The sequence below is a fragment of the Gobio gobio genome (assembly GCF_949357685.1).
Source record: "Gobio gobio genome assembly, chromosome: 19".
Lineage (NCBI taxonomy): Eukaryota > Metazoa > Chordata > Actinopteri > Cypriniformes > Gobionidae > Gobio > Gobio gobio.
The window spans coordinates 18,858,858-18,886,165 of record NC_137112.1 but is presented as its reverse complement, the minus strand read 5'-3'; the positions used below and the strand labels follow the sequence as shown (position 1 = coordinate 18,886,165).

The following is a 27,308-nucleotide window of genomic DNA, read 5'->3' as shown; positions in this document are numbered from 1 at the left end:
TTTATGAACTTTTTAATAGTTCTAATGAAATTGTATTAAATAATATTTTAATGAGAGCCTCATCTTACATAAATTAGGTGTTAACTCTAAAATATATATTTTTAAAGGAGTAGTTCAACCTAAAATGTAATCATTTACTCACCCTAATGTCATTCCAAACCTGAATTAATTTATTTCTGTGTAACATAAAAGAAAATCATTTGAGTCTGTTTTTTTGTTGTTTTTGTCCATACAATATTCAATGGTAGTCAAACCAAAATGGTTTGGTTGCCAACGTTCTTTAAAATATATTCTTTTGTGTTTGAAAGAAGAGAGTAAGTCAAACAGGTTTGGAACAACTTGAGGTAAATTCAATAATATCCATCATTATTTATCCCTGTCCTAGTTTTATTTATTTACTCGAATTTAAGGCCCTAAACCCAGCAAAAACATTTACGGGGAACTCATGGGCCGGATGGGCTGGCCAGGGCCGAATTTTAGCCCCAGTCCAGCCCTGACCAGCAAGGCTTTAAAACGCATGCAAATAATAAACTTTCTTGATTGTGAATAACTGCAATGTCATGTGAGTGTAACCCTACCTCTGCGTTAACATGATATGTGAATGGACATCACGTTGTAGAGTATGTTGGGACGGAGGCGCCAGAAATGTAACTGATAGAATTCACTGCAGCACGATACTATGATATTTCTTCAAAAACAGATTGTGGAGACATTTTAATCATTCATGATCAAAAGTCGTGATATCGCACACCCCTACACAAGATATATTATATTGATTATATATTATTTGTCACATGTTCATGACTTCATTTTGTTTTTTGAACAGGTGGTGAAGCGAGCTTTGGCTAGCCAGAAAGACCAACCAGAGGCTGTGGAGAGGGCAGAAAAGTTTCGTCAGAAATACCGTCACAAAATCCAAACTCTTCGACACCAGCCTTTGTAAGAGCATCATGAACCTTCAGCCTCTGCTTTGGCTCATCACGGGTTCATTCTTCAGCTTGACTGATATATCTGTGGCTTAATATTCAACAAGATCTTAGTGTTGATTAGGATGTTTTATAAGTTACAGTCTTGTGTGTGTTGGTGTGTGTGTTGGTGTGTGTGTGTGTGTGTGTGTGTGTGTGTGTGTGTGTGTGTGTGTGTGTGTGTGTGTGTGTGTGTGTGTGTGTGTGTGTGTGTGTGTGTGTGTGTGTGTGTGTGTGTGTGTGTGTGTGTGTGTGTGTGTGTGTGTGTGTGTGTGTGTGTGTGTGTGTGTGTGTGTGTGTGTGTGTGTGTGTGTTAGGGATGAAACGGTATGAACATTTCATATCACCATTATAGTGACCCAAATTCTCACGGTTTTGTTCAAATGAGATGAAAGAGTTCAAAAAGAATAGATGCACACACTGAAAACATTTAAACAAGTTTTATATTTGAAAATCAACAAACAACAAATAAAACAAGCAGCTCTATGTATTTTTTTTAAGCAAGATTCTTTTCTGTGGCATTTCCTTCCTTATAATGACCGTCGTCAATAGCAATGCATTATAACAGCCACATCCACCATGTATCACAACGGACATGCTCACTGCTCTCTTGTTTCATTCAAATGCAACTTCCGTCTCTGTTTTTGATTGTATTTAAAATGAAATCAGAGGACTTTACTATTAATACTACTATAATTATCACTATAACTTCTTGTGATCATTGTCTGGACGATTGTTTTGTACACTGTACAAAATGGATTTATAAACAGGTAAGATTTAAAACATTAATCTCAATTCAATATGTCCTCGTAATTATTTATGTGGTTAAGAAAATCTGTGTAATAAGTGTACAATGAAAATACATTATTATCCCTTAAATGTCACCCTAGTCTTGTCTGAACATGTTTGTTCGTCTTTGGCTCAAGCTTCACGTGATTATTTCCCAGGCGTAGTTTTAGTATTGAAGTCAAAGTCCACTTGCCTTGCGTTCGCAGATTTGAACATGCAGGCAGGGTGACCATCTTCGATTAAGTTTCCCTCAGGACTTTTGTAAAAGCCAAAATATGACCACACCTCAGATATGGTCCTTTTAGAAGGCTGAAAAATCTCACGGCCCTGTCACTGCCTTCTGCCATTTCTTCTCATTCAAAAACAATGTTGTGCACTGCGCCTGCACCAGACTGATGCTGACCGAACAGGATTTGGCGTGAGTTTTCAAAATCGTGATAATCAAACGTGGTTTTAATGATAATTTAATTTTAAACGATATTACTAACCGTCAGTACATTTTATTGTGAAACCGGTAATCGTTCCATGCCTATTGTGTGTGTGTGTGTGTGTGCTTGAGTGTTGCTGGATGAGTGTTTCTCTCTTCTAATGTAGCTTGCCTCTCCTCTCATCTCTAGTGCTTATGGATCCCTCACCGTCAGAAGTCTTTTAGACACAAGAGAACACTGTTTAAACGAGTTCAACTTTCCTGACCCCTACTCTAAGGTTTACATTGAATCATCCTTCACTTGCCTTTGGTGCTTCAAATCACATCAGTTCCCCACAATCTTTAATTTAAAATCTTGTAAACATATTTTTTTCAATCTCTTTCAATCTCTATCTCTGTAAATCTGTTTGTCTATTTTCCAGTGTTTAAACCATTATTTAGGTTGTGTTTTGTTCTTAGTGGCCGATGGATAATTATCTGATACAGTCTGATTCTCTTTTTTTTCCTGCAGATCAAGCAGAAGGAGAATGACATGGCCCTGAAATACTATCTGAAGGTTGTAAAGTCAGTAGAGGAGCTGAGCTGGGAGCAAAGACAGTTCACTTTGGTCAAAGGCCTCTTGGCCGGCAACGTTTTCGACTGGGGAGCCAAAGCTGTGTCAGAGTGAGTGAACTAGCCAATAGAGGAAAAAGTTGGTGTTGGTGGTTTGGGGAATATTCTTACTTTTATTTGTTTTTCAGTGTGCTAGAATCAGATCCAGACTTTGGGTTTGAACAAGCAAAACAACAACTACAAGGTATGAAAACGTTTAAACTGTCACATAATAATGATAAAATATACTATTACAAATTAATTTTTTTCTGATAAATGATAGTCTTTTATGTTTGTTCACTACCGGTCAAAAGTTTGGAATAATTGGAATTTATTTGATCAATAATACACTAAAAGCAATAATATTATTACAATTCAGAAGAACAGTTGTCTATATTTTAATCTATTAAAATGTAATTTATTGCTGTGTTGGCAAAGGTGAATTTTCAGCATCATCAGGGTTTTTTCCTGGTTCAAAAATGGTCTTCGGTAGTGGCGGATGAACACTGTCATCCACACACACAGTACAAATTAAATCCATTATAAATGCAAAGAAACATTCTGTAATATTAACTTGTCCTATTTTGAAATCAGTTTTTACAACAGAAATTAATCAATCAAAACTTAATTTAGCTTTTCATCTAAAACAAAAGAAATTTCCTGTTATCACTGTAAAGCTGCTTTGAAGCAATCTGTGTTGTGAAAAGTGCTATATAAATAAAGGTGACTTGTGATATACTACCATTCAAAAGGAAAATAAGATAAAAAAAGTGAAATAAATAAATTCATAATGATAAACTTTTGTCTTTCGAATAAATGCTGTTCTATTAAATTTTCTATTCATTAAAGAATCCTGAGAAAAATGTATCAAGGTTTCCACATAAATATTAAACTGTTTTCAACATTGATAATAATAAGACCCATTATTAATAATTGAGCGCTAATAATAATTGATAACAAATAAGCACTAAATCCGCATATTGGAATGATTTGTGAAGGATCATGTGACACTGATGACTGGAGTTAGCCTAGAAATCTAGACGCACCCTAGCGGCAGAAAATTTATTTTGCCGTGAGTGTAGTCTAGCAACTCTCGGTAGACCTGAGAGCTGGAAAAACCAAACTCTGGTCAGGCCAATCACAGCGTGTGTAGAGTCAGTGGGCGGGCTTAACATAAATGACATAAAAGAGTTGCGGAGGTTCTGCGTGCTACTCGTAAACAAAGCTGACGAACAGCAGTCTTTTGAATCGGTTTTGGCCGCGACTCTGGAAGACTTGGAGTTAAGCTTTTCTTTGAGAAAAGAACAAAGAACGGCACTGAAGTCATTCTTAAGAAAAGAAGATATGTTCGAAGTTTTGCCTACTGGATACGGCGAAAGTCTATCAACTAACGTTAGCTCGGCTTCACCTTTTTTTTCGCTCTGATTGGTTGTGGCGCTCATGGCGGATGACGCTATCCAGTTGCGCGCAGAGGGAATTTGAAAGACAACCGTTTATCCCGCCCCTCGGATTGAGCCCTGTCAATGGTGAGTTTCCAGACCCAACATCTTGATGTGGGTCTGGCTTGTCAGGCTAGACTGGAGTGTTTAAAATTTTTCTTTGCCATCACATGCAATATAATTATATTAAGATATTTTAAAATAGAATATATTAAAGTAGAAAATTGTTATTTTAAATAATTAAATAATATTTCACAGTATTTCTGTTTATACTGTATTTTTTTTATCAAATAAATGCTAACAAATTTTATTATTCCAAACTTTTCACCAGAATGTATATATTTTAAGTTTTCTATGTACTGAACATTATATATTCCCAGAGAGGCCATGGCTTGTGGATGCCTACAACCAATGGATTGAGAGAATGAAGGTCAGATCTTAAATCGACAATGAATTTAAGGTCTCTCAAATGCAATATTGAACTTTATAGTTAGCTGCACTCATACACTGTGTTAAAATAAGGTGCAATATGATAGTATCTCTTCTATTTTTATAAGCCCTTTTGTCAGTGGGAAAAAAAGCACAACAGGACCTTGGGTCTCATTTACACGCATAGGTGTGTACTGTAAATTCTGCACCAGAATCAGGTTTGATCTAAAATCAAGCTAAAATGTATTCTGAGGCCCTGGGGCCTTAGAAACAAGTTGTTTTAGTAAAGTAATTAAAAGGAAGTAAGTTTTATGATATATTATTACTACTCAAATTAGTACGTTTAAGTTGTTCAACAAAGTTTTTTTAGTAGCAACAAATGGGAAAAAATTATGTAAATAGCTTGCTGCCGGCACACAGTCCCTTATTTAGAATAATCTGTATTAGAGGTCAACTGATAATGGATCTTGTCGATCCATTATCAGTTGGATCTCACCAGCTAATGTGAGATAACAGGCTGGTAATGAATGAATTGACTAATAGTTTTTTTTTAATAACTTGTATGAATTTAAAAAATTCACACAAAATGCTGAAAGATATTACAAAATGAGCAATGACTTAACCTTAAAAATGTTTTGTAATTATAATAAAAAACTAAGTTCTTCAACATGGGTTAAAATTAAAACGTGTTAAAAAAACAAACAGTTTGCACTCTGGAGAACATTAAATATTTACAGCGTGTTTTTGAAGCGGTGAGAAATGTAGCCAATCACAGACATGTTTGTTGATCTCTTGAAAGCAATGTCCAATCACAGGTGTTTAAGTTAAAATTCACTCACCACTCAAAATGCCATGAGTTCTGCTCGCTTTCACGAATCCTCTCATTAAAGGGTAACTTCAGTGATTTAGCATTAGGCTTTGTATCAGTAGAAACCTGGTAGTATATTCAAATTATGGTACTTTCCCCCCTCATATCCCCCTGAGACGAGAGAATTATGCATTTTATGCGTCATCGGAGGATTTTTTGGCCAGAGGCTAAAGACTACAGCCACTAGATGGAGCTGTTCCGCATGTTATCAACCTGCCCATAGGGGAGAGATCTCATGCACAGAATGTAAGACACAGACGGCCGCACGGACAATCATAACGGAGCGCGGTGCAGAGTAAAGTGAGTGTTTCAACTTTTCAATTAATTCCTGTGATAGTTTAGCTTCCGTATGCGATCTGAAAACGTGCCAGATTGGCGCTTAACGTTACCTCAGCTCTGCTCAGCTCGAATGAAATCTGACACTGCTGCGCCTGTGCCGTGACTTTCGTTCGTCTCACTCAAACATTATTGAAAAGACACGTTCAATTTTTAATTGTAGTATTTATTCTCTAACTGACTGAAATGATTGTATTACTATGAAGATCAAAACGACGGTGTACGGAGTGGCCTCGTAGGGCAGAAAAATACATTTTCTGTCTTTTCTCAGTCTAGAAGGCACCAAATTCAAAAATAATTTCACATTGCTACTGCATAAATGACCCAGTTTAAATACAAAGTTTAATGCTAAATCACTGAAGTAACCCTTTAACAAACAAAGACACGATGTAAGAGATTCAGCAGTGTAGACAACTTTACTGATTTTAATGGAATGTGAGATCGCAAACTAAGATGAGTGACAGCTTTTTAGTGATTTGTAGAGTGAGCACTTCGAGGCTATATAGCTATAATCCATTGAATAAAAGTATTGTTATTCATGCTGCTAAGAGGAACGACGGCCAACTACACTGCAAAGTTTTGGAAGTGACATTTACTTATAAATGCAAGATTAACTCTCAAAATTGCAATTGACGTAGTGATAACTATGGAATGTCAAAATAGTAGGGATGCACCGAATCATGGATTCGGGTTCGGATTCGGGCGAATATTGGGCTTTTTGACGGGGTTCGGTTTCTGACGAACCTCAGAATTTTTTTCCACCGAACCGAACCCTAGGCTTGCACTACGCGTGCTCTGCTGGTCGAACGTAATGACGCCGCCGCTGAAAGTGAAAATGAAACTCATGAACAGAAAACGTGGCAGTACTTTAAGTCAAAAGAAGGCGATTCAAGTCGAGCTACATGTTCAATTTGCAATGCCGATTTGTCTTGTGGTGGCAAGGACCCTAAACAACAGCCGCTGTTAAAACATTTGCGTATGAAACATCTGAAAGAATACGAGTTGTGCATGAAGAAATCTACAGATAAAATATAAATAAAAAGAATAAAATAAATAGGCCTACACTAAATATATTTCAGTTAAAGGTCCCATGGCATGAAATCTTCATTCTATGAGGTTTATCAACATTAATATGAGTTCCCCTAGCCTGAATATTGTCCCCAAGTGGCTAGAAATTTTGATCGGTGTAAACCGAGTTCTGGCTGTCTTTCTCTGCCTTTGAGAAAATGACAGCTCAGACGAGCTGATCTTGAATTTTCCTGTTATGACGTCATAACAGGAACGGTTACTAGGGATGCACCGAAATTCGGAAGCGATTGTAGCGATCGGAATGTTTGGATTTCAGGTGATAAATTAAACCCGACGTGGAGAAAGTCTTTGCAGATGCACCCCCTCTTGAAATTTCGGCATTACATGTTTTGCAAATTGCTGTCCGTGGGTGTTTCTCGGATATACTGAAATACGTCCACACCGCAGACATGTTGCTTCAGACAAGCACGTTCAGGTCGCGGTTTCTGTTTGCGTCATCACAACATTTCGGCCGTATTGTTTCGGTGATAAAAGTATTTCGGCCGAAAACCGAAAATGCACTTTTGGGCCATTTTCGGCCGAAAATTTTTGGTGGCTGAATATTCGGTGCATTCCTAACGGTTACCTCCCTTTCCTCTGCCCAGAGAATTTGGCACGCCCATGTGAGCGCCATATTTGTTTGTCCTCGAGAGATCATGGCTTGTGAGCGAGTGAATGCTGGCAGTTTCTCAGTGTTTGGATATACAAAAGAAAACGGAAGTCTTTTTTCAGTTCCTTCTGATCTGTGATCAGTGATTTCTGATGTGCAGCTAATTATTCAAGTTCACACAGAACTTAATTATTCGTGCACACGCTGCGGCTTCTCTCTCTCCCGACAGAACGGTGTTTTCTATCTTGTGAGTCAGTGTTTTTGTACGTCCTCGTCACGTCTATCTGTTCTAAAATGTGCATACAGTCGTGAGTATCTGCTCAACATCGGCAGAGCCACATCTTTAGAGATAAACCTCACGCACGCCGAGGCTCGGGCTGCACTGGCCGGTCGGCCTTCAACATCACCGACCCCCAGTACTGCATCTGGCCCACAGCGGAGGCACCATACACGGCGCGAGATTAAGCTGGAGGGGGTTAAGCGTGAGGATCTCCGGGCTAGGCTAGCCAGCTATCCCTACAATAAACTGGATTACATTCGATTACTGTTGTGCTGTTGTGTCTTTTTTTGCGCTGTGTACTCACTGACGCTTTTCATATGATAGGAAAATATCTAAAAATAATGCTATAATCAACACTTACTCGTAACTTGTTCATCTCAACAGCTGTAATGGTACATTACATGTGTTACAAAGTTGGTAGAATAAGGAGGAAGATGGGCTCTGTGTGACTGGGACTCGTATTTATTCAGAACTCTCAGATACAAACAAAATAAACTTGCGCTGACAGAGCTCTCACAACTCAGTAGTTACAATATAACTTTGTTAGCAATCGCTCCTTCTCTGGTCCACTAGTGATGTCCGGTTCGCGAACAAATCGTTCTTGTGAACCGGTTCTTTTTAGTAAACCGGTTGAACCAGTTCACCAAATCAGACTGAATCGTTCAAAACGGTTCGCGTCTTGAGTCAGCGCTGATCCATAATTTACTAAAGTTACTAACTGTCTGACATAAATGACAGTCCCTCTGACTACAAATAAACTAATGACCTGAAGTATATGCTAGTAACTACAACAGTTCACTGAACTGAGACGTGCTGAGAGAACTGATGAGAAGTGACATCCGTCTCTCTGGCAGGCTTGTGCCTCGTAGACCTAGTTAAACCACGCCCCCTCAGCCAATCACAACAGTGGGCGTTTTTACTGAAGTCTCACAGCAGAAACGCCCCTTGAAACAGGGCATTCAGCCAGAGGGCAAACATCAGTATAGAAAAAATGCCTTTTTTTTAATTTCTAAATTATGACACTTTATGATGTAAGAATCATACAAATAACAAATTACATATAAGTACACCTCAGAATACATTATATAATAAAATAAAAAATCCATGCCATGGGACCTTTAAATAATTACCAAATTAAGATGACAAAACGAAAATACACTGAATCTGTTCTAAGCTTTGAAGAACCGGAATCGTTTTTTTTTTTTTGTCAAATAAAAATAGGAGGCCTAGGCAACCTCAGTCCACACCTTGTATGTGTTTTTTTTTTTTTAAGTAACATGTCCAAGTGATGTGGGTTAGTCTGGAGCGCAGCCTGTTGACAGTTAAACCCACGGCAGAAAACAACCTCTCAATCCTTCTGTCTCCGCAGCGCGCAAGCCTCGGCTGACAGTGCGCACGCCTCCTGCACTCTCCGTTGTGCTGTTCTTTGAAACGACAGAGGACGACTCGGGGTCATTTTTCTATAAACCATCAGGAAACAGCGGTGAGAAGAACCACACTATTAAAAGCCTTAAACAAGGCTTCAGATGGCACTGATGTCCAGGGAATACAGAGATAACGCCTCGCTAGAGTGGCCAGCCTCGGGAAGCGCCTTTCATTTGTTTTCCACCAGTCAGGAGCTTATACTACTGCTGTATTTTTCTGTCTAAATGGTCCCACACAGTAAGCTTTTCCATTGCTTCATCTTGCCAGATACATCTTGTTTGTGGTTGCACATGTCATTGCGCTCCGTGAGTGAACAAATAACGCTATACAGCATATTTTTCTTAACCATGCATACATTTTTTTTTTTTTTTTAAGTGTTAAAAACATTTAAACCGTTTAAACTGATAGTATTAATCGGTCAACGTTCTTACTTCCGGTTAACGGTTAAATGGTCAAAAGCATCCCTACACTGCTGTGGACGTTGTTTACTTCATTAATGTGTTTACTGTGATAATGGACTGAGGATGGCTGTAGGATTCGGTATTCGTTTTCGGATTCGGCCGAATCTTAACCAGTGGATTCGGTATTCGGCCGAACCCCAAAAATCTGGATTCGGTGCATCCCTACAAAATGGGTACGTGCAATGTAAATGCAGACTCATTACTATAATTTTTTTTTGTATCAATATATTTTAGAAATTACATCCAAATTAATTGTAAAATTAATGACTTGTAAATAATCTTAAAGGGGTGGTAAAACACATTCTTTTGAAGGCTTGATTGTGTTTGTGGGGTGCACTGTAACACGTGTTCATGCTTCGTTTTAAAAAGAATTGCATTATTTTTCATATATTTGACCTTTATTCTACACTGCTCTGTCCCTCCTTGTAAAACGGTCTGATGCTTTCCGGGTTGTATGAAACCAGTCCCTCAAAAATACGCAATGGGCTCAGATTGGTTAGCTAGCCCAGTGTGTTGTGATTCGCTAACCGCAGTGCACGTTTATTGGAAACGTCACGCCCCTTACCTTTCCCGGAGGCTGTGCTTTGGTCAGTATTAGAAACAATGGCGTCAATAAAACCATATGAGCCCGAATCAGACCTAGAACATTTTAGTGAAGATGATCGAGCAGAACCTGTTCAACCTGTTCAGTCCTCAAGAGTAAAGACGGCGGATCTATAGTGATCGCTACTGAATGGCACTGTTACTTTTGTATTTTTAGAACGATTATAGCCAAATATCTGTCCCAAAACGAACACTAAACATTGGCTTTGCTAGTAGCCAAATCACACACAGAACCATGTTTAGCATGCCTGTAGATAAACAATACACAAAAGCTATAATCAAAGAATAATTTACACTAATGCCAAGTTCGCTGTTGAGATTTTAACGTTAGTGTTTGTAACGTTAGGTGTTCATCGGATAACGTTGAGTATGAATGAGCATTTAACAGACTGGTTTGCAGAACAGCGTTGTCATCTGTTTACTTCCTTGCTACAACGTACAATTAACCTATTACAGGAAAACTCATAGATGAAAAATAAATCAGACTTGCAGGTTGTGGCCAGTAAACAGCTTCTGTTTGTAAATCCATCTTTCAGGACAAGCCGTTGTGTGATTCCTGCATTGAACTCGCGAAGATTGTGGAAGCTAATTCCTCCGTGAAATGTGCAGCGGGAGCCGCGAGCCCGTTGTGCATCCACGCACTGGCAGTATGTGTCTCGCGCAGTTGATGTTGTGTGAATCCGGCATTGAACTCGCGAAGATTGTGGAAGTTTTCCTCCGTGAAATGTGCAGCGGGAGCCGCGAGCCCGTCGTGCATGAACCGCGGCTCATGAATTGCAAATACAGATGAATATTGTCCATTGTCACATTTTCCAGTCTTCTCGCCTGACCCCTGTCTGTCTCGTGATTTATGATGGGCAGCATCTGCGACCTGTTCCCCTCTGTCTCATATACACGTGCATATAACATGCTGTATGTTAAACGCACTGCAACGCACCCCCGTCCCTAGGACTGCTGAACAAAGCAAGTACCCCAGACCTGCAATCCGGATGAAAATAACAGCGTTTCGTCGGCATTGCAGCAACACCACTCCAACCTAACTATACCACAACAGCGCAGCTAGGGCTGGGACGGTATGGATTTTTTCTTAGCTTCAGCGGTAAACCGCTTTAAAGGGCTCCCGCTCGACTTTCGCGCACAGCGGCACATGCACACACCAGTGCAGGCAATTGAACATAATAAGGAACATGTTTATTTTACATTTATTTTTTCACGTTTAGAACAGGAACAATTAGAACAGAAATGGAATGATATCTGAAAAAAAAGTGCTGGCAAAACGAAATCTAGACTAGACCATGGTTTACATCCCAGCCTTCATATTTTGCTGAGAGAGCAGATCAGATCACGACTGACAGATCTGAAGATGGAACAGCATAAACAAAGACAAACAAACACATTTTTATTTATCGGTATTGATCAGTAATATATATTTATTTGTTTATTTATTTCCAATATTTTTAATTTCAGATTACAGTCGTCGTCATCAAACAATCACTTAAACTATAATGACTTTTGCGCACACCCGCCCATGTAATATAATATATTATTTATATTTATAGTATTTATATTTTTATATTACATATTTTTAAATATTCAGGCTATTCATTTACATTTACAATTTACATCTTGTGTGCGCTTTTGTCTCAGTGGTTAATGAAGAATAACGAAGGCTCAAGGCTATTTAATTTAACAAAGTGTAGTCACTCGCTGCTCACACTACCTTGATTGTATATTATGCTACTTTTATTATTTATATTTATTTTTTATATTTTATAACATTTACATATATTATTTTACGTATCTCGTGTGGTGTGCGCTTTTAACAAATACTTTTTAGGCTAATGATTGTACATACATATATATATATTTATATAGGCCTATATATGTTATTTATATTACATAAATAATTATATAGGCTATATATATATAATTATTTAGATTTGTTATTTATATTACATAAATCATTTTTACATATTATATTATGATATTAGGCATATTTTACATATTTATATTAATTTATATATAGGCTATATGCCTCTCGTGTGCGCTTTTGTCTCAGTGGTGCTATTTAACGAAGGCTATTTAATTTAACAAAGTGTCGCTGCTCACACTAGCCTACCGTGATTGTATATTACTTATTATATATATTTATATTATATATGTTTACATATTCATATTAATTTATATATCTCGTGTGTGCTTTTGTCTCAGTGGTTCAAATATTTAACGAAGGCTATTTAATTTAACAAAGTGTCGCACACTACTGTGATTGTAAGCCTGCCAGACGGATATCTTTTTCGATAGCCTTTTTGCGAAATCGCCTGTATTTTATGCTTTAGTAAAATGAAATTCAAATTATAGGCTAAAAGACATTACACAGGTACAAATGGAATGTTATAATGGAACATTGCGCCCCCCAACTCGCGAAAGGTCGGATTTGCTCCATCTTTTGATTAAGTTTTGTTTAGAAAACCTTGAATCCATATAAGACACACGTCATTAGACACAATCCATGTCATTAGAATCAATGAATCCATGGAATTAGACACAACATGCACACGTGCAGGCCAATGTTTTTTTTTTTGTTTCGTTTTTTTTTCTCTGTGATGGCGGTGACAATCTCAGACCCGCGGTAGGCGTCACGTGACCGCGGTAATGCGGTAACCGGCCCAGCCCCCCCCCCCCCCCCCCCCCCCATTTCATATTCTCGGAGGAGGAGTTTATGTAAATATTGAGCCTGTTGATGTCACCAACCCTGGAGGAATGTCTGTAGTCGCCTGCTGGCCGTTTGCTGTAGTCCTTAGAAATTGATTTCTTTAAAAGCAAATATCTCCCTTTGCTTTAAACTTTGAACGTTGTAATTTTGCAGATGTTGTTTATGCTCAAGCAGCAACATTACACGCTAGCTAAAGTTAGATTAGTGAAATCGTGGTTTACCACCCCTTTAAATGTCTCACTGTACATTGCTATTGTTGTTATGGTGGAGCTGTTGCTTACACATAACATCTGCACTTTACTGGAGAACCCTCTCTAATTTAAGATACTCAGTGATTTGTCCATGTCACAGTAAAATTAGAATCTGAAGTTTTAGTAAATTTGAAGCTAAAGTTCAGATAAATGTTTAATTATCCATTTGATTAGTAAAAATTAAAATGTATGACTGCAAATTCATTAATATAATTTACAACAACTGCAAACAACTAATAAATTGTGAATTTTATCGTAACATGTTTGTTCCCTTTCGAGAGTACTCTCGTATTGCTTTTAGCTAAACGCTAGGGGAATTTCCTTTCCTCGAGATTTTGAAGCAAATTTTTATCCTAAAAATACCATGTAAAACGCAGTGCAGCTGCACAGCTCTCAGCAGGAAGCAGCTTCGTGCTGATTGGCTGTGCCGCTGCAACTGCAGGAACTGGGCGGGAAGGACCAATCAGGTCCTTCTAATATTCCTGCCACAAGGGGCAGCAGAATTTGCATAGCCATGGGTAAAAAAGACCCTGTCTCGCCAGGTTCGCCAGATTCTTTCTTCTTTAGCGACTCACCTCGCTGAGCTCTGGATTGAAGCCTGCTGTCGACACGCACCCAGCGGAACTCTGCAGCCTGAGGACGTCGGATTCTCCGCCTTCAGCCTGCCTTCCAGCTGCGCCATCCGGCACATATCCTTTATACCAATCCGTGTGTTTGCCGTTGCTACACAATCACGAAAAGAGCCGAGACGTTGTTGCAAATGTCTTGTTCCTCCTGTGCCTCATGTAGAGGCTTTCTCCCGGACGAGGATCGACACATCATCTGCGTCTCATGTCTCGGACCACGTGCAGGCCGCACTCAACCAGGGCGGCTGCCCGGAGTGCGACGAACTGGCGCTGCAGACCCTTCGGGCTCGGCTCGCCAGTTTCGATCCGAATCCCGTCCCTTGCTCTCAGCCTCTCGAGCCGCGTAAGAAGAAACGCTGCCCCCGGAGGCCCTGATTGTGATGTCTGTTACACATGTGCCCCCTACAGCGCTGGCTGAATCGCCGCGTTCCAGCTCACGCATGGCTCTCGGGCTGATTAAAAATCAAGGTAGACCACAGCTGTGTGTTGGCTCTGGCTCCTTGGAAAAATCATGTCTGGTATCAGACGGGTGTGATTTTGGGCACTGTTACGAAGTGGAAAGTTATCTCGACAGATGCATCCAACCTAGGTTGGGGAGCCCTTCATGAGGGCAGGCCAGTCTCGGAAAAGAGCCTTCACTTAAACTGTTTAGAGATGAAAGCGGACACACTATCGCTAAGAGCTTTCCTTCCATACATAAAGCACCAACATGTCCTGATCTGAACGGACAGCAGGTCAGTGGTAGCCTATATAAATCGCCAGGGCGGTCTAAGATCTATCGGTTCTACACACAATGGCGGAAAAAGTCCTAATATGGGCAGAGCACAACCTGAGCTCGCTGAGAGTGACTCATGTGCCAGGCATTCTGAATTTGGGTCAGGACATGCTGTCCAGGGGCAAAGTGTCCCCAGCAGAGTGGTCTCTTCACCCACAAACGATTCAGACAATTTGGGGCATGTTTGGAGAGGCAAAAGTTGATCTTTTCGCCTCGCAAGACAATGCTCAATGCCGAATATATTTCTCCAAGCACAAGGACGCGTTGGCCCACGAATGGCCCAACCTTCCTCTTTATGCTTTTCCCCCAATCTCTATGTTACCTCAGGGCATAGAGAGGATCAGGGAGAGCAAATGCGCTGTGCTTTTAATAGCCCCGCTTTGGAGAAATCAACCATGGTTCTCACTGCTAAGTCGGATGTCAGATACAGCCCCGTGTCCAATTCCGCTGAGGAGAGACCTCCTCATGCAGGCGAAACGGCAGATCTGGCATCCCCTTCCCGATCTATGGGCGCTTCATGTCTGGCCCATCAACGGGTACATGAGAACCTCTCTGAAAGTGTATTAAACACTATTTCTGAAGCTAGAGCCCAGGCGGTTCTATTCAGGCAAATGGTCAGTCTTTTCGGACTGGTGCAAAGCATGAAGCTTGACCCCACATAATTGACCTATCGGTAAGCCCCTCCCCTCATACGCAGATGAGCCAATAGCAGTTGAGTATCATTTGCGCTGGGACCGGAACTCGGACATCTTTTGGTGTCAGCTCCATAGAGATGCATTGGAAAATCCGAAGCTCTCATCGATTTGATGGTGTTTATGCTGCAAAAATGTCGTGCCTGAGGTACTGTAGCACTGATTCCAGGGATCCTGTGAGGATTTTCTGTTTGTCATACTCTCGTTAAGTTACTATTAAAGTCCCTGCTAGCATACAAACCGAAATAACTAACTGTTCTCACGTCAAGTAACACTGTAGGTCAAAAACACGAAGGTCTACATTTCAGTGCCTCTCCATATTAAACTGGTTATATGTAAATTAATTTAATTTTAGATATGTTTAAGGTCTACATTATCTGTCCTACTAAGGAGAACTCCTATTTTGATGGGTATTATAGTCTCCGGGTAACGAAAGGAAGAGCTTGTACGCAGTTTATCGGAGTTGTTTTGCAGATACAAAGTTTACCAGTTATTAACTGCACCCCCGAAAAGGCATACGGTCTGTATATGTTTGTTTACTGTTAGTTGTTGAGTGTTTTTGTGTAATTTGCTGTGTATGTTAATGATAATGCAACGGAGAGATAGTTTGTGAATGAGACGTTAATGCGCACTTCTTATGCTTTGTTTGTTCAGCTATTACAATGATTTTTTGGAGTGAATAACGATACAATAAACTTGATAAACCATCAGTTAAGTTTGGCCATCATTCGGACGGGATATACGCTACCTGCTTTCAGGCAAACTGAACAGCTCTTTGTGTGCTTTGGCGGCCGCACCCGCGGGTGCACGGTTACAAAGCAGACCTTGTCACGATGGGTAGTGGATGCTATCTTGCTGGCTTATGAGTCTAAAGATCTGTTGTGAACTTCTGTTGTTTCTTGAAGTAGAGACCAGGGGCCCGTTCTTCGTACCTTGCTTAATACATCTAAGATGATTTGACAGATCCCAGATCTTTTAATCGTGATAACTGATCTCTGGCTAATTTGGTTCTTCAAACTAATTTGTGGATTGGATTAAAATATCTGGATTAAATGATCTAAGATCACTGCGCGTTCTTGTGTTCCCTGAAGAGGGCAGATGCATCGATACTCGAAACCACGATCAGTAATGCAGCGATTGGCTGGCGTCAAGACAGCAACGTAATGACATCAAATAATTAAAAAGCCACCTGGCAAAAAACTTGACAAATTACACAAAAAACCCCCACGAATTTCTGAACCTTTATAAGGAAACAGCCAAACGACCAAACCAACATAAAAGTTATAATAGATAAATGATAAATGTTTTTTTTTTAACATGATTACCAATTATTTATATTCACGATTTTATACAGTATTTGTACACCCTTTACATTTTATTTCAATGTTGTAATTACATTTTTAATTCAATTTGAAGCAGATTTGTAACGTGACAGTATTCAAGTTTCTTATGGGTCAAGATCAAATTATCCTCTCTTGCGCTGCATCAAGCCACTCCCATAATATCCGTGATCACTTAATGCACGGCTCAGATAACTGTATAACGTGTGTAAACCAATAAAAATAAAATTATATAAAGTAATTATTCCATCACAAATAAATCGCTCAATCAAGTGGCTGTCTATAGTATTATACACAACATTATACATTCTCATATACATATACAATATAACATTTTTATATTATTATTTAAAATAAAAGTATTATTATTGCCCCTGGTTCAGTAATGAACTCTTGTAATAAAGTAGCAGTGGCTGGGACAGATTTTAAGTATCACCTCAAGATGCAATCTAATCCTGTTTACATGAAATAAGCCTGCTCCCGAGCAGGTTTAAGCTTACGGACCTGTTACTATGACAGCAAGTCCAGGATGAGCTTCGAAGAACCAAACAATCCAAGATCATGCCAAATTGTCAACAATCAAATCCAGCTAACTGAGTTAGCGAGGTACGAAGAACGGGCCCCAGGAGACGTCGGGATCAAACAGAAGTGATTCTTTTAATGAGAACTCTCTGTGCTGCAAGTCGTCCGAAAACAGTCTGATTTAACAGTATACCTGATAGGTTATATACATTCCAAAGGGGGAGGGATTTACATTGAGGTTGAACAAAGCATGTTAATTAAATATACAGGTTTTGGAAATCTCCTGCTGGAAAAACCCCAGAATTATTATCTATCATAAATTTGTAAATACAATGTACTTTCTTAAATTTGTAAGCCAACAATCCCCCCTTTTGGGAGTTCTAATAACTCACATAATACAAATTTAAACCTTCATCAGTCTATTCTATAGCTTATGTTTTTTTAGCATAAGCCCCATCTTCTAGTCATGTAACTTGGAAAAAGTTACAGGCACATATCACTTTCTCTGCGTTGATTGTCTGTAGTGACGAATGACATGCTGCCACAGAAACAAACATGCCACTAGGGTCCGTGTAGTTCATTACGGGTAATATTCTTTTGTTGTTGGAACAGTCCCTGTGAGTCCTTTGTTGACCTTACAGGTTTCTGAACCATGAAGAATTATCTTCAGTCATCTGATGTAATTTTGCTGATTAGTAGCAAGGCAATCTTGATCATGTTGATGGAAGACTGAAGTTCCCGTAGATCTTTCTCTGCGTTGTTTTTTTTTTCTTCTTCTTGTCAGTTGACTCAGTAGTGGGTCTAGTTGTCCTTCAGAGGTTGTGGCTTCATACGCAGGTGAGGATCGGTGCGTATGGGTCTGGGGACAGCCTTCAAGTGGTATCTGCACAGATTAAGAACGAAAACAAAAGACAACAGCGCAGTATTTGTTCTAAAAGACAGCAAACATCAGGGTTGTCTCATCTGTTCAATCGGAGTCTGCTATTGTTGTTTCTTCTTTCCCTATTTCTTAATTCCTGTGACACCTAAAGAAACAGTGAGGTAAAGATGGACTAGTGGATGGGGAAATGCCTATAAGGAAGTCTTCACCGCAGGGTTGGCCCCCGAATGCTTATTGCATTCAGTTCTTTCCTGGGCTCCTCACTGTTCCGTGTCCTATCCTATCCCTTCAATCACTTGAGCTGAACCATCAACAAACAACTCCAATTCTGCATTCTCAATGGGAGTTTCTGCTATTCCATTCGTAGTTGCGTATGTAAGCGTAACACAATCATGAGTCATTTCATCCTCTAACAAAACTTAAGTCATTGCAGACGTACATGAGGATGGGTTTGTGACTGGTGCACGCTGTAAAACAATGTTCGGGGCTGTGACACTAAATTTCACTGAATCAGCAGGCACATCAGATACTGATTGAATGGCTACATCTGTTTCAAAGAAAGCTTGCAAGTCAGGATAAACGTTATCAGTCTGACTAACTTCATTCACATCAGTTTTCTCTACAGCTTTGTTGAGGTTCAATTTCTTAGTCAAAGAAGCTACTTTAGCAGAGAGCTCTTTGTTCTGTTTCTCCAGCTCTGAGATACACTGAGACTGTTGTCTAGCTAGCGCTAAACCAAATTCTCTGTGACAACAAATAATGCCTTTCACATTGTTCTTGCGAATACATGCTCCTAAAACTTTTTTACATTCATCAATCGACCAATTCTTGTCTGGATGGATCTTATATTTCTGAGTTAGTTTTTGTCTAACTTTCTCTGTGACAATTAAATTAATCTGCACTCCTAACTGTGATTTGAAATCACTGTCTGTCCACAAAGGAGCTGCGAGACCACCTTTTTCAGTTGTGGGGGTCAGTCTAGCATTCTTTCTAAACATTTTTGAATTTCTTTGTGACCACACACTCACAAACACTGACTTCTCTGATCAACAAACTTGTTAACACAGCTCAACTATTGTTAACTTTCTTTGGCAAAACAGAGGACAACACAAATATTAACTAAATGTTAATCTTCCCTGCCTAAAACAGAGGCAAAACAATTATTAGCACGTAGTGCTAATCTTCTCTATGAAGAGGCAAACAACTTCCCTGCTTGAAACAGAGGATGACTCATCTCTAAAAACAAACTTTTTTAGAGGGTAACACAAATATTAACTAAATGCTAATCTTCCCTATTTAAAACAGAACAATTATTAGCTTGTGAGGCTAATCTCTTCTGACTGAAAACAGAGGATAACTTTCATCTCTAAACAAACTTTTTAGAGGATAACTTAGTTAACCAAACCCTACAGCTGTCCGTTAACTCTTCCCTGGCAGCGCAGAGGAAAACAAATTTGTACTGGTCCTTTTGGATAGAGCAGCACTCACTACAACCCTTGGTTAAGAGATCCATGTCCATTTTGCTTGGGGCCCCCAAATTCCTTCAAACGGCCCTGATGATGCGCATTGCAAGTGTATAATTCATTGCGGCATTCCGTGCAGAAACCACTCACATGTGCGCTCCAAATGTTGTTACAGTCATTTGTATTTGCAGTCAAACAGCTCTAAATGCATTGCAGGGAAAATGCAAACACCACTCTTGTGTTACTGAGGAAACGTACATAGACCTGTCACGATTATAAAAATAATCGTTTGATCGCGATTAATTGGTCTAATCGCGGTCAATTGGTCTAATCGCGGTCATTACAGGTGATCGTTATTATTGCCCACTATTAGAAGACACAAGGGGGCCCTGTAGTTAGTAGCGGGAAGTTCGGATCATTTTACAGACTCGGATCTTTGAATCTCGTTCAGCAAAATGAAAAAAAAAAAATTTGAGTCATTTCAGCATAACAGGAAGAACGAAAGACTCGGACCCGGCGGAACGCGAACCTCGAAAGATGAACTAATAATTTCTCTTTCCGGTTCTGACAGCATAGTCTACTATAGGACTGACAGGAAGAACGAAAGACTCAACCCGAACTCGAGGGATGAACTAACATTTTCTGTTTCATGTACAGAACCTATGGGATTTTGCGCACACGCGCGGCCAACAAAAGAACGGATCACTCTCTGAGACAACTCGGTAGTCCCGAGTCATATAAAGAATCATTCGTTCATGAACGACGTACCTGCAGCACTCTACTTCTACCGGTCTCCCTCTGAATTCATTACGCTGAGCATTACGTTCAAATGATATTGCCCTGTTGATTTCTCCATCCTGAGTTAGAGCAGCCCAGTTATTCAACAAAGATGGATTTAGTTTCAAAGCCGAAAACGACAACGTCAATCAACATGACATCATGGCTTTGCTTAACTTTCTAAAGCCAAATGGCGTGTTATCTGTACGCATTTTGAGCTATCCGCGTGTATGTCTACGCTGTGTGATTCCGCGTGTATGTGTACGCCGAAACAAACCATAATCTCCACGTGTATGTCTACGCAGTGTGATTCCGCTTGTATGTGTACGCCGAAACGAACCATCATCTCCGCGTGTATGTCTACGCCGTGTGATTCCGCGTGAATGTAAATGGATTTATAAACATACTAAATTATGGTTTTTTTTTTTAAATGTAAAAATGCAGAATGTTTCTTGTGATGGGTAGGTTTAGGGGCAGTGTGTGTGTGTGTGTGTGTGTGTGTGTGTGTGTGTGATGGGTAGGGACAGTGTAGGGGGATAGAATGAAACGGCGTTGATAAACACGTTAAAAAGCGATTATGCGTCTTGATAGCACTCCAAAATGGCATAGCGAATTGGCGTGTCATACATAGGTTTCCTTTAATTTCCAAGTTGGCGAGAAAGTAGCCTACATGTGCATATGTGCAACAAGTAACGTTACTGCTTCTGAAAGAATGTTCAGTACAGCTGGCAACATTGTCACCCCAGTTAGATGCTGTCTTAAGCCAGAAAAAGTCAACATGCTAGTGTTTCTTTCCCGTAATCTACCAAGCCATTAAGGAGCATGATTGTTTTTATTTCAGAATTTGATTTTTATGGCCTGTTCTGTTATGGTCATAGTTTATATTTGTGATTCATTGTTTTTGTTATTTACAGAATTTTCAAAGTTGTAAAATATATTTATATTTTACTTTAGTTTGGAATGAGATATTGACAGTCCTTTATGTGTTATGGTAACTTTATGGTGATTGTTTCTATTATTTATACTTTCATATACATTTACATTGTTTCTTTAAATGTACACATTTCTGAAAGATACATATTTTTCATTGATTAAATTACTTTAATATTTAAAGGCTTTAAGTGTATTAATGTGTTATTGCAAGTGACAACTTACAAGGGATTCAATTAAATAATCACAACAATTTGTATGACAATTAATCGACAAAGCCCTAAAACAGGCAATTAATCGCCAAAGCCCTAAAATAGACAATTAATCGTCATAATCGCAATTATTTATTGGACAATTAATCGTCAGCTAAATTTCATAATCGTGACAGCCCTAAACGTACACTTACAACACATGTGCCTGAATGAAAACAAAGCAGCAGAACAGGCAGGGTCATGTAATCAGCCATCTTTGATCATATTTACCAGGGGTGCCAATAATTCTGACCACAACCTTATTTATGAAATTATGTTGTTAAATGTTTAATATGTATCTGCCATGTAATAGCCAGTGATGCTGATATGGCCATAAACTTAAATACTAATTCTACTATTAAAGCATCTTTGTTCAAAAAACTGTTAATTTTAACAGAAAAACAAGCTTACTGTATGCAGGATTTGGCAATGCAGAAAGCATGCAATGGACGCTCCCTTTATAATCTCTAAAAAGCTGTCACTCTTCTTAGCTCATCTCACAAAGTTATAATAAATGAAGCTGACTGCACAATGAGTCTCTTATTTACATAATGTCTACACTTATACAATGAGAGGATTTTTGAGCATACAAAACTCTACACTAAATACACCAACCAGTTTTTGTTCATTGCTATCTTAAACACCTCTGATTGGCCATTTAGTTCAAGAAATCAACAGATACATTGCTCAATGCTGCAAAACCCATTGTAAATAGAACCCTTTGATGCTCTCCAGAGCGCAAACACAGATACGTGGATTGTTTGCCAAATCTATTATGCCAATATGCTTTTATTATGGAGAAAACTGATCCTAGGCCAGCAGTTGTGTGCAGCTTTTCCCTCTAAAAGCAATCAGAAACCGCAGCAGGCAGTGGTTTGAGTAATAAAATTACATTTAGTCTGTCTCAAGTCCGTGGCCAGGGCACCCACTGGCATAACATAAATAGGCACCTATGCTACTGACACTGACATTATTACATTCTCAGCATGGCCAAGTGGGCTACTTTAAAACTATTAATATCCCCCCACCCTACGGGTTAAAGTTTTGACACATTGTATTAATATATATATGTAAAATATATATATTTTACTGAAAAGGTTGTATTTAAATATTTTATATTCTACCAATGATAAAACTGGAAGGAATATGGTAGTGAGCCTTTTGAGCTGTGTTTATGATCACTATGACAGTGGTTTTCAATTTGCATAACAGTGACTGTAAAATATGTATTTTAGGTATTTGAGATATGGTCATTTGGATACTTTTGGGTTATTGTTTATTGGCCATTGGGCTTGTTTTGTTACGCAGATCTTGCAACCCTGTTTATTGTCGATGTACAAGGGAGAGCGAGAAAAATAAAATCATGTCTTGTTTTTTTTAAATGTATAAATGTAAATGTGAAAATGTAATATTTGGCATGTTAAACAATCTATGAAGTCTTCCTTGTCTTGATTGAACACTGTGCCTGCTGGCTTTCTTTTACAGGGTCCTCCTCATAAATGTGCATTGTTTTTCGTAGATAATAGTGGAATAGACATTATTCTCGGGGTTTTCCCTTTCATTAGAGAACTCCTCATCAGAGGCACAGAGGTAAGTCAACAAAAATATTTCTCAGAAGCAAATTGTAATTGTTGGAGTTTTAGTTACACATGTGAGCATATTGGCTTTTAGGTTGTGCTTGCCAGTAACTCAGGCCCTGCCCTAAATGATGTCACTAACAGTGAGCTGCAGATCCTAACTGAGAGAATTGCCGCCATGGATCCTGTCATACAGTGAGTTCTCATTCTTATTAGCAGCGGTGAAAAGGTTCCCTTAAAAAATTATTACAAATTGGTTTGTAAACCTGAGAGTAGATAATGTAAAATGACGTATAAATTATATACATATAATTTAAATGATATGTATATAAATTATATACATATAATTTATGTATATGTTTGTCATAGAGCTAATTTGTGACGAACCGTTGTTTGTTGTCATTTTTTAATATAAATGTTTCTATAAAATAACTAGTTTAATAGGCTTTTTACAATTTGAATTGGAAGTGTGCCTTTTATCTTTTTTGGATTATATTTTCAAACATTTTACTGAATTTCTGAGCATACCTCATTTGTTTTTTTTAATCTTCAAAAATTGAGATTTTATCTATCAAATGTTAAATTAGTTATTAACTGAAAAAGAATCCGTAAAATCAGTAATTTTATAGTGTGGTGCATTTTGCTCTAGCATATGATTTGACCATATGTAATCTGGAATCTTGACACGTAATAGCCAGAAAATCTCATTTATTTAATTGGAACAGTTTATTGAGTTTTTAGACAAAATATAAAAAGATGAGTTAAATTATTAATATTTGATACATCAGGCTTTTATGGCTCATATAGTATGGCATGTGAGAATATGGAGTTTATAAAAATCATCGATATTTTATAACAGTATAGCAGACTACTTGCTTAAAATATAAGTTTACTTGGTTAAAAAAAGTATACAACAGGTTTATCAGCAAAGTTTTGATCATGTTGATAATTTGAGGCCTGATTATTTTGATCAGATAAAATATGATACAGTTGGATTTAAAAGGTTGAAGCTTGTTAAAGTGTGATAAAATAATATATAATGATATAATGTGATATAATAATAAAAATAAATATTGTGAGCCGTTACACCCGTAACAGCAGATTGATCATGTTTCCATTTTCCCCTTATCAGAGCTGCACTCAAAGAAGACAGACTTGCTTTGGTGCAGAGTGGTTCTAGTTCTCCTTGTTTAGACCTGAGGTATAATCTGTTTCCCCCATTGCCTATTTGTTTTCAGTTGTTAGAGTGTAACCGAGTTCCCTCTGCTTAACCATTTCCTCCCCCTTTTATTTGTCATTCTTCAGTCGCCTAGACAAAGTCCTGGCCACAGTCGTCAGGGAGCGTGGCACAGATCTGGTGATCATCGAAGGTATGGGTCGGGCCATCCACACAAACTACTACGCCATGCTCAGCTGCGAGAGCCTTAAACTAGCCGTCATAAAGAACTCCTGGCTGGCCGAGCGTCTTGGAGGCAAGATCTTCAGTGTAGTCTTCAAGTACGAGGTCCCTTCTAAATTTCAAGGGCAACATTATGGAAATTAAGAGGTTTTTAGAGGTAAAATGGCTAGCTCCAGATGGAAAGAGCTCTACTTGGTCCTCTCTGCTTCTTCCTGAGATTGACATAATAATTGTATTTGAGGTTTTCTTTTGCTTCCTTTTTAAAAAAAGGGGTGGTCGGGTGTGCCTGCTCTGAAATTGAATGTGCACGTCTGCTGTAGCCTCCTTTATAACAATTGGATGACAGCTGAGGGCTTTTTTTTTTTGTTGATAAGATTGATTTTTATTGTTCTCAGACCAGATTCTGTTGCTGACGGTTTCTCCATTGGATTCAGCATGGATTGCAATGTAAAATTTTACATTTATGATCGGTTTTGAATGAGCCCTAATCCTGCTGGATTTAACAATATATTTAAATGTATAAACCTCTGTTAATTAAAAATGGATCTTTCTTTTGAAACATTGATAAAAATCACAAAGAATCCCAGTCTTTTTTTATTGAACACAATTTCTCTTTTTTGACAAGCAATCTGGTTTCAAATGGAACTGGTATGTTTCTAATTATTCCACTCACTGCTTTTGTTACTGCCATACTGAATCATATCTCATCCAGCTGGCATTGTCTTTTAATGGCTAGCACCTCTGTTCCCATGACAACATTTTGTAGCGACAATGATTTTGTGTTATTTTAATACATTAGCAGTGGTGACCCAACTGAAGATAATAACAAAAGCTTTCTGCACAAAATGGCATGCTTGCTTTTTGTAAAAACAGAGTAACAATTTATGGAATTTTTTTTTTGTCCTCTGTCTGATTGTGATAGATACACCATTTTATCTATTTGAACAAACTCAAATATGAATATATATATATATATTTTAATGAGTTGTGCCTCCATTAACACTAGGTGTCAGTGTTGTATTGTAATTAGTCTTATACAAATACAAATACCTTTCTTTATAAAGGCAAATGCTAATGTGGTAGACTTTCAGGATTATTTCTCCCTTTCTTTTTTTTCTTTTTCTTTAATTTATCAGGCATTGAGTAGGAAACAAACAAAAGGGAACCGAGTCTGCAGTGCCTGCTTCATATATTGCATCATTATAATGTACTGCATTTGTCCTCAAATCTGATGCAGCTCTCGCTTTCTACCGTCTGTGGAAATCTTTGTAATATAAAACCATTTCAGGGTTCTACAGCACAGCATTGACTCACTATCACAGCTCTTTCTGGATAGGAGAGAGAGACAGAGTTTGTGTGTATGCGTAAGAGAAAAATCCATTCATGGTATCTAAGATAATCTATTACACAGTCATTAGTTTTTGGGCACTAAACGTTAAAGCACAGTATTTCAGGGATATGTTATGGAGTAAGCACATCAGGGTTTTTTTTCTGATTTATTGGTTGGTTTCTCTCAATGTATAATTGATCTTATTTTTAATGCATTATTTACATTTGTGTGTCCCAAAAAAAATCAAAAATGTGTCATGCGTACAAATTGACAAGCTAAAATGTATTTCAAGTGCAATGTGTACGCATCATTCTGACTAAATGTTTTGGACTGATGGTCTAGAATGTGACACGTTCAGGAGCTTTAAAATATGCTTATCAGGGACGTTGTGAAAACAAGGATCTCTCACAGACTAAAGCGGTTTGTACAGTCCTCATTTATCATCTGGCCAAAGGCTAACTTACTTTACTAATGCATTAACTTTTTGTGAAATTTTGTAAAAGCAAGTGTAAATATAACGTAAACTTGTACATAAAATGTACTGTTTATTTGCATATCTTGATGCATTCTCGAGGTATCAGAAAATTATACTCACTTGACAATCACATGTAATTCTATGTCAAATATATTTTACACTGTCTTCACTCAGCTTGGATCTCTTTAATTTCTGAATTTGTATTTGCAAAAATAAAAATGGCCCCTCTTTAGTATTGACCAGTCACCAAGGACTTTAAAGTTATAGATTTTTACAATCAACACGAAATACAATCAACATGAAAGTGTTCACAACAGATTTTACTTTAAATGTGATGCATTTCTAAATGAAACCTATTCTGTGTGAGAGAAAAAAGTTTGCAGGAGGTATCCATTGAAGTCTATATGAGGTGATTGGAAGGAATCATTGAAAATGTGTCATCACTAAAAAGAAAAAAAGTTGTTTAGAAGGTAGAGCACTGGTGAAATATCCAAACTATAATGAAATATCTCATCTGAAGCCACAATCATTTTTGTATGGCTGCCAGTAGAAAAAGATGCTTTTATGTGTCAAAATTGTGTAATTACAACATCGACCACCAGGGGCTTGCTGTACCAAGCTAACCAGCAAAATCTCAACCTCTTGACCTGGGGCCTATATCATGATGGTAGTTTAACAAACTCAGGGTTACAAGATTAGTTACATGTGACAACTATCTCATCTAAGCCCAGCTAAACTTTGCATAAGCATATATCCAGTCTTCCAAAACCATGTGGGAAAATGTTATGGCCTGATGAGGCCAATATTGAACATTTTTAGGCAATAATATACAGTGGGGAGAACAAGTATTTGATACACTGCCGATTTTGCATGTAGAAGTCTGTAATTTTTATCATAGGTACTCTTCAACTGTGAGTGACGGAATCTAAAACAAAAATCCAGAAAATCACATTGTATGATTTTTAAGTATTTAATTAGCATTTTATTACATGACATAAGTATTTGATACATCA

General features: G+C 38.3%; 1 protein-coding gene across 6 annotated transcripts in view; it reads left to right on the top strand.

The window, feature by feature from the left end:
* The window catches only part of pank4 (pantothenate kinase 4 (inactive)), a 63,993-nt gene extending 37,460 nt beyond the window's left edge, over window positions 1–26,533 (top strand). For all 6 annotated transcript variants that reach the window (XM_079843977.1, XM_079843972.1, XM_079843975.1 and 3 more), the window contains 9 exons: window positions 827–939; window positions 2,372–2,459; window positions 2,693–2,844; window positions 2,922–2,977; window positions 4,592–4,641; window positions 23,000–23,104; window positions 23,186–23,286; window positions 24,224–24,292; window positions 24,397–26,533. In XM_079843977.1, coding sequence (XP_079700103.1) covers window positions 827–939; window positions 2,372–2,459; window positions 2,693–2,844; window positions 2,922–2,977; window positions 4,592–4,641; window positions 23,000–23,104; window positions 23,186–23,286; window positions 24,224–24,292; window positions 24,397–24,634 — 972 coding nt within the window. In that variant the 3' untranslated portion in view covers window positions 24,635–26,533. The remainder of the gene's footprint in view (window positions 1–826; window positions 940–2,371; window positions 2,460–2,692; window positions 2,845–2,921; window positions 2,978–4,591; window positions 4,642–22,999; window positions 23,105–23,185; window positions 23,287–24,223; window positions 24,293–24,396) is intronic.
* Window positions 26,534–27,308: the final 775 nt, after the last annotated feature.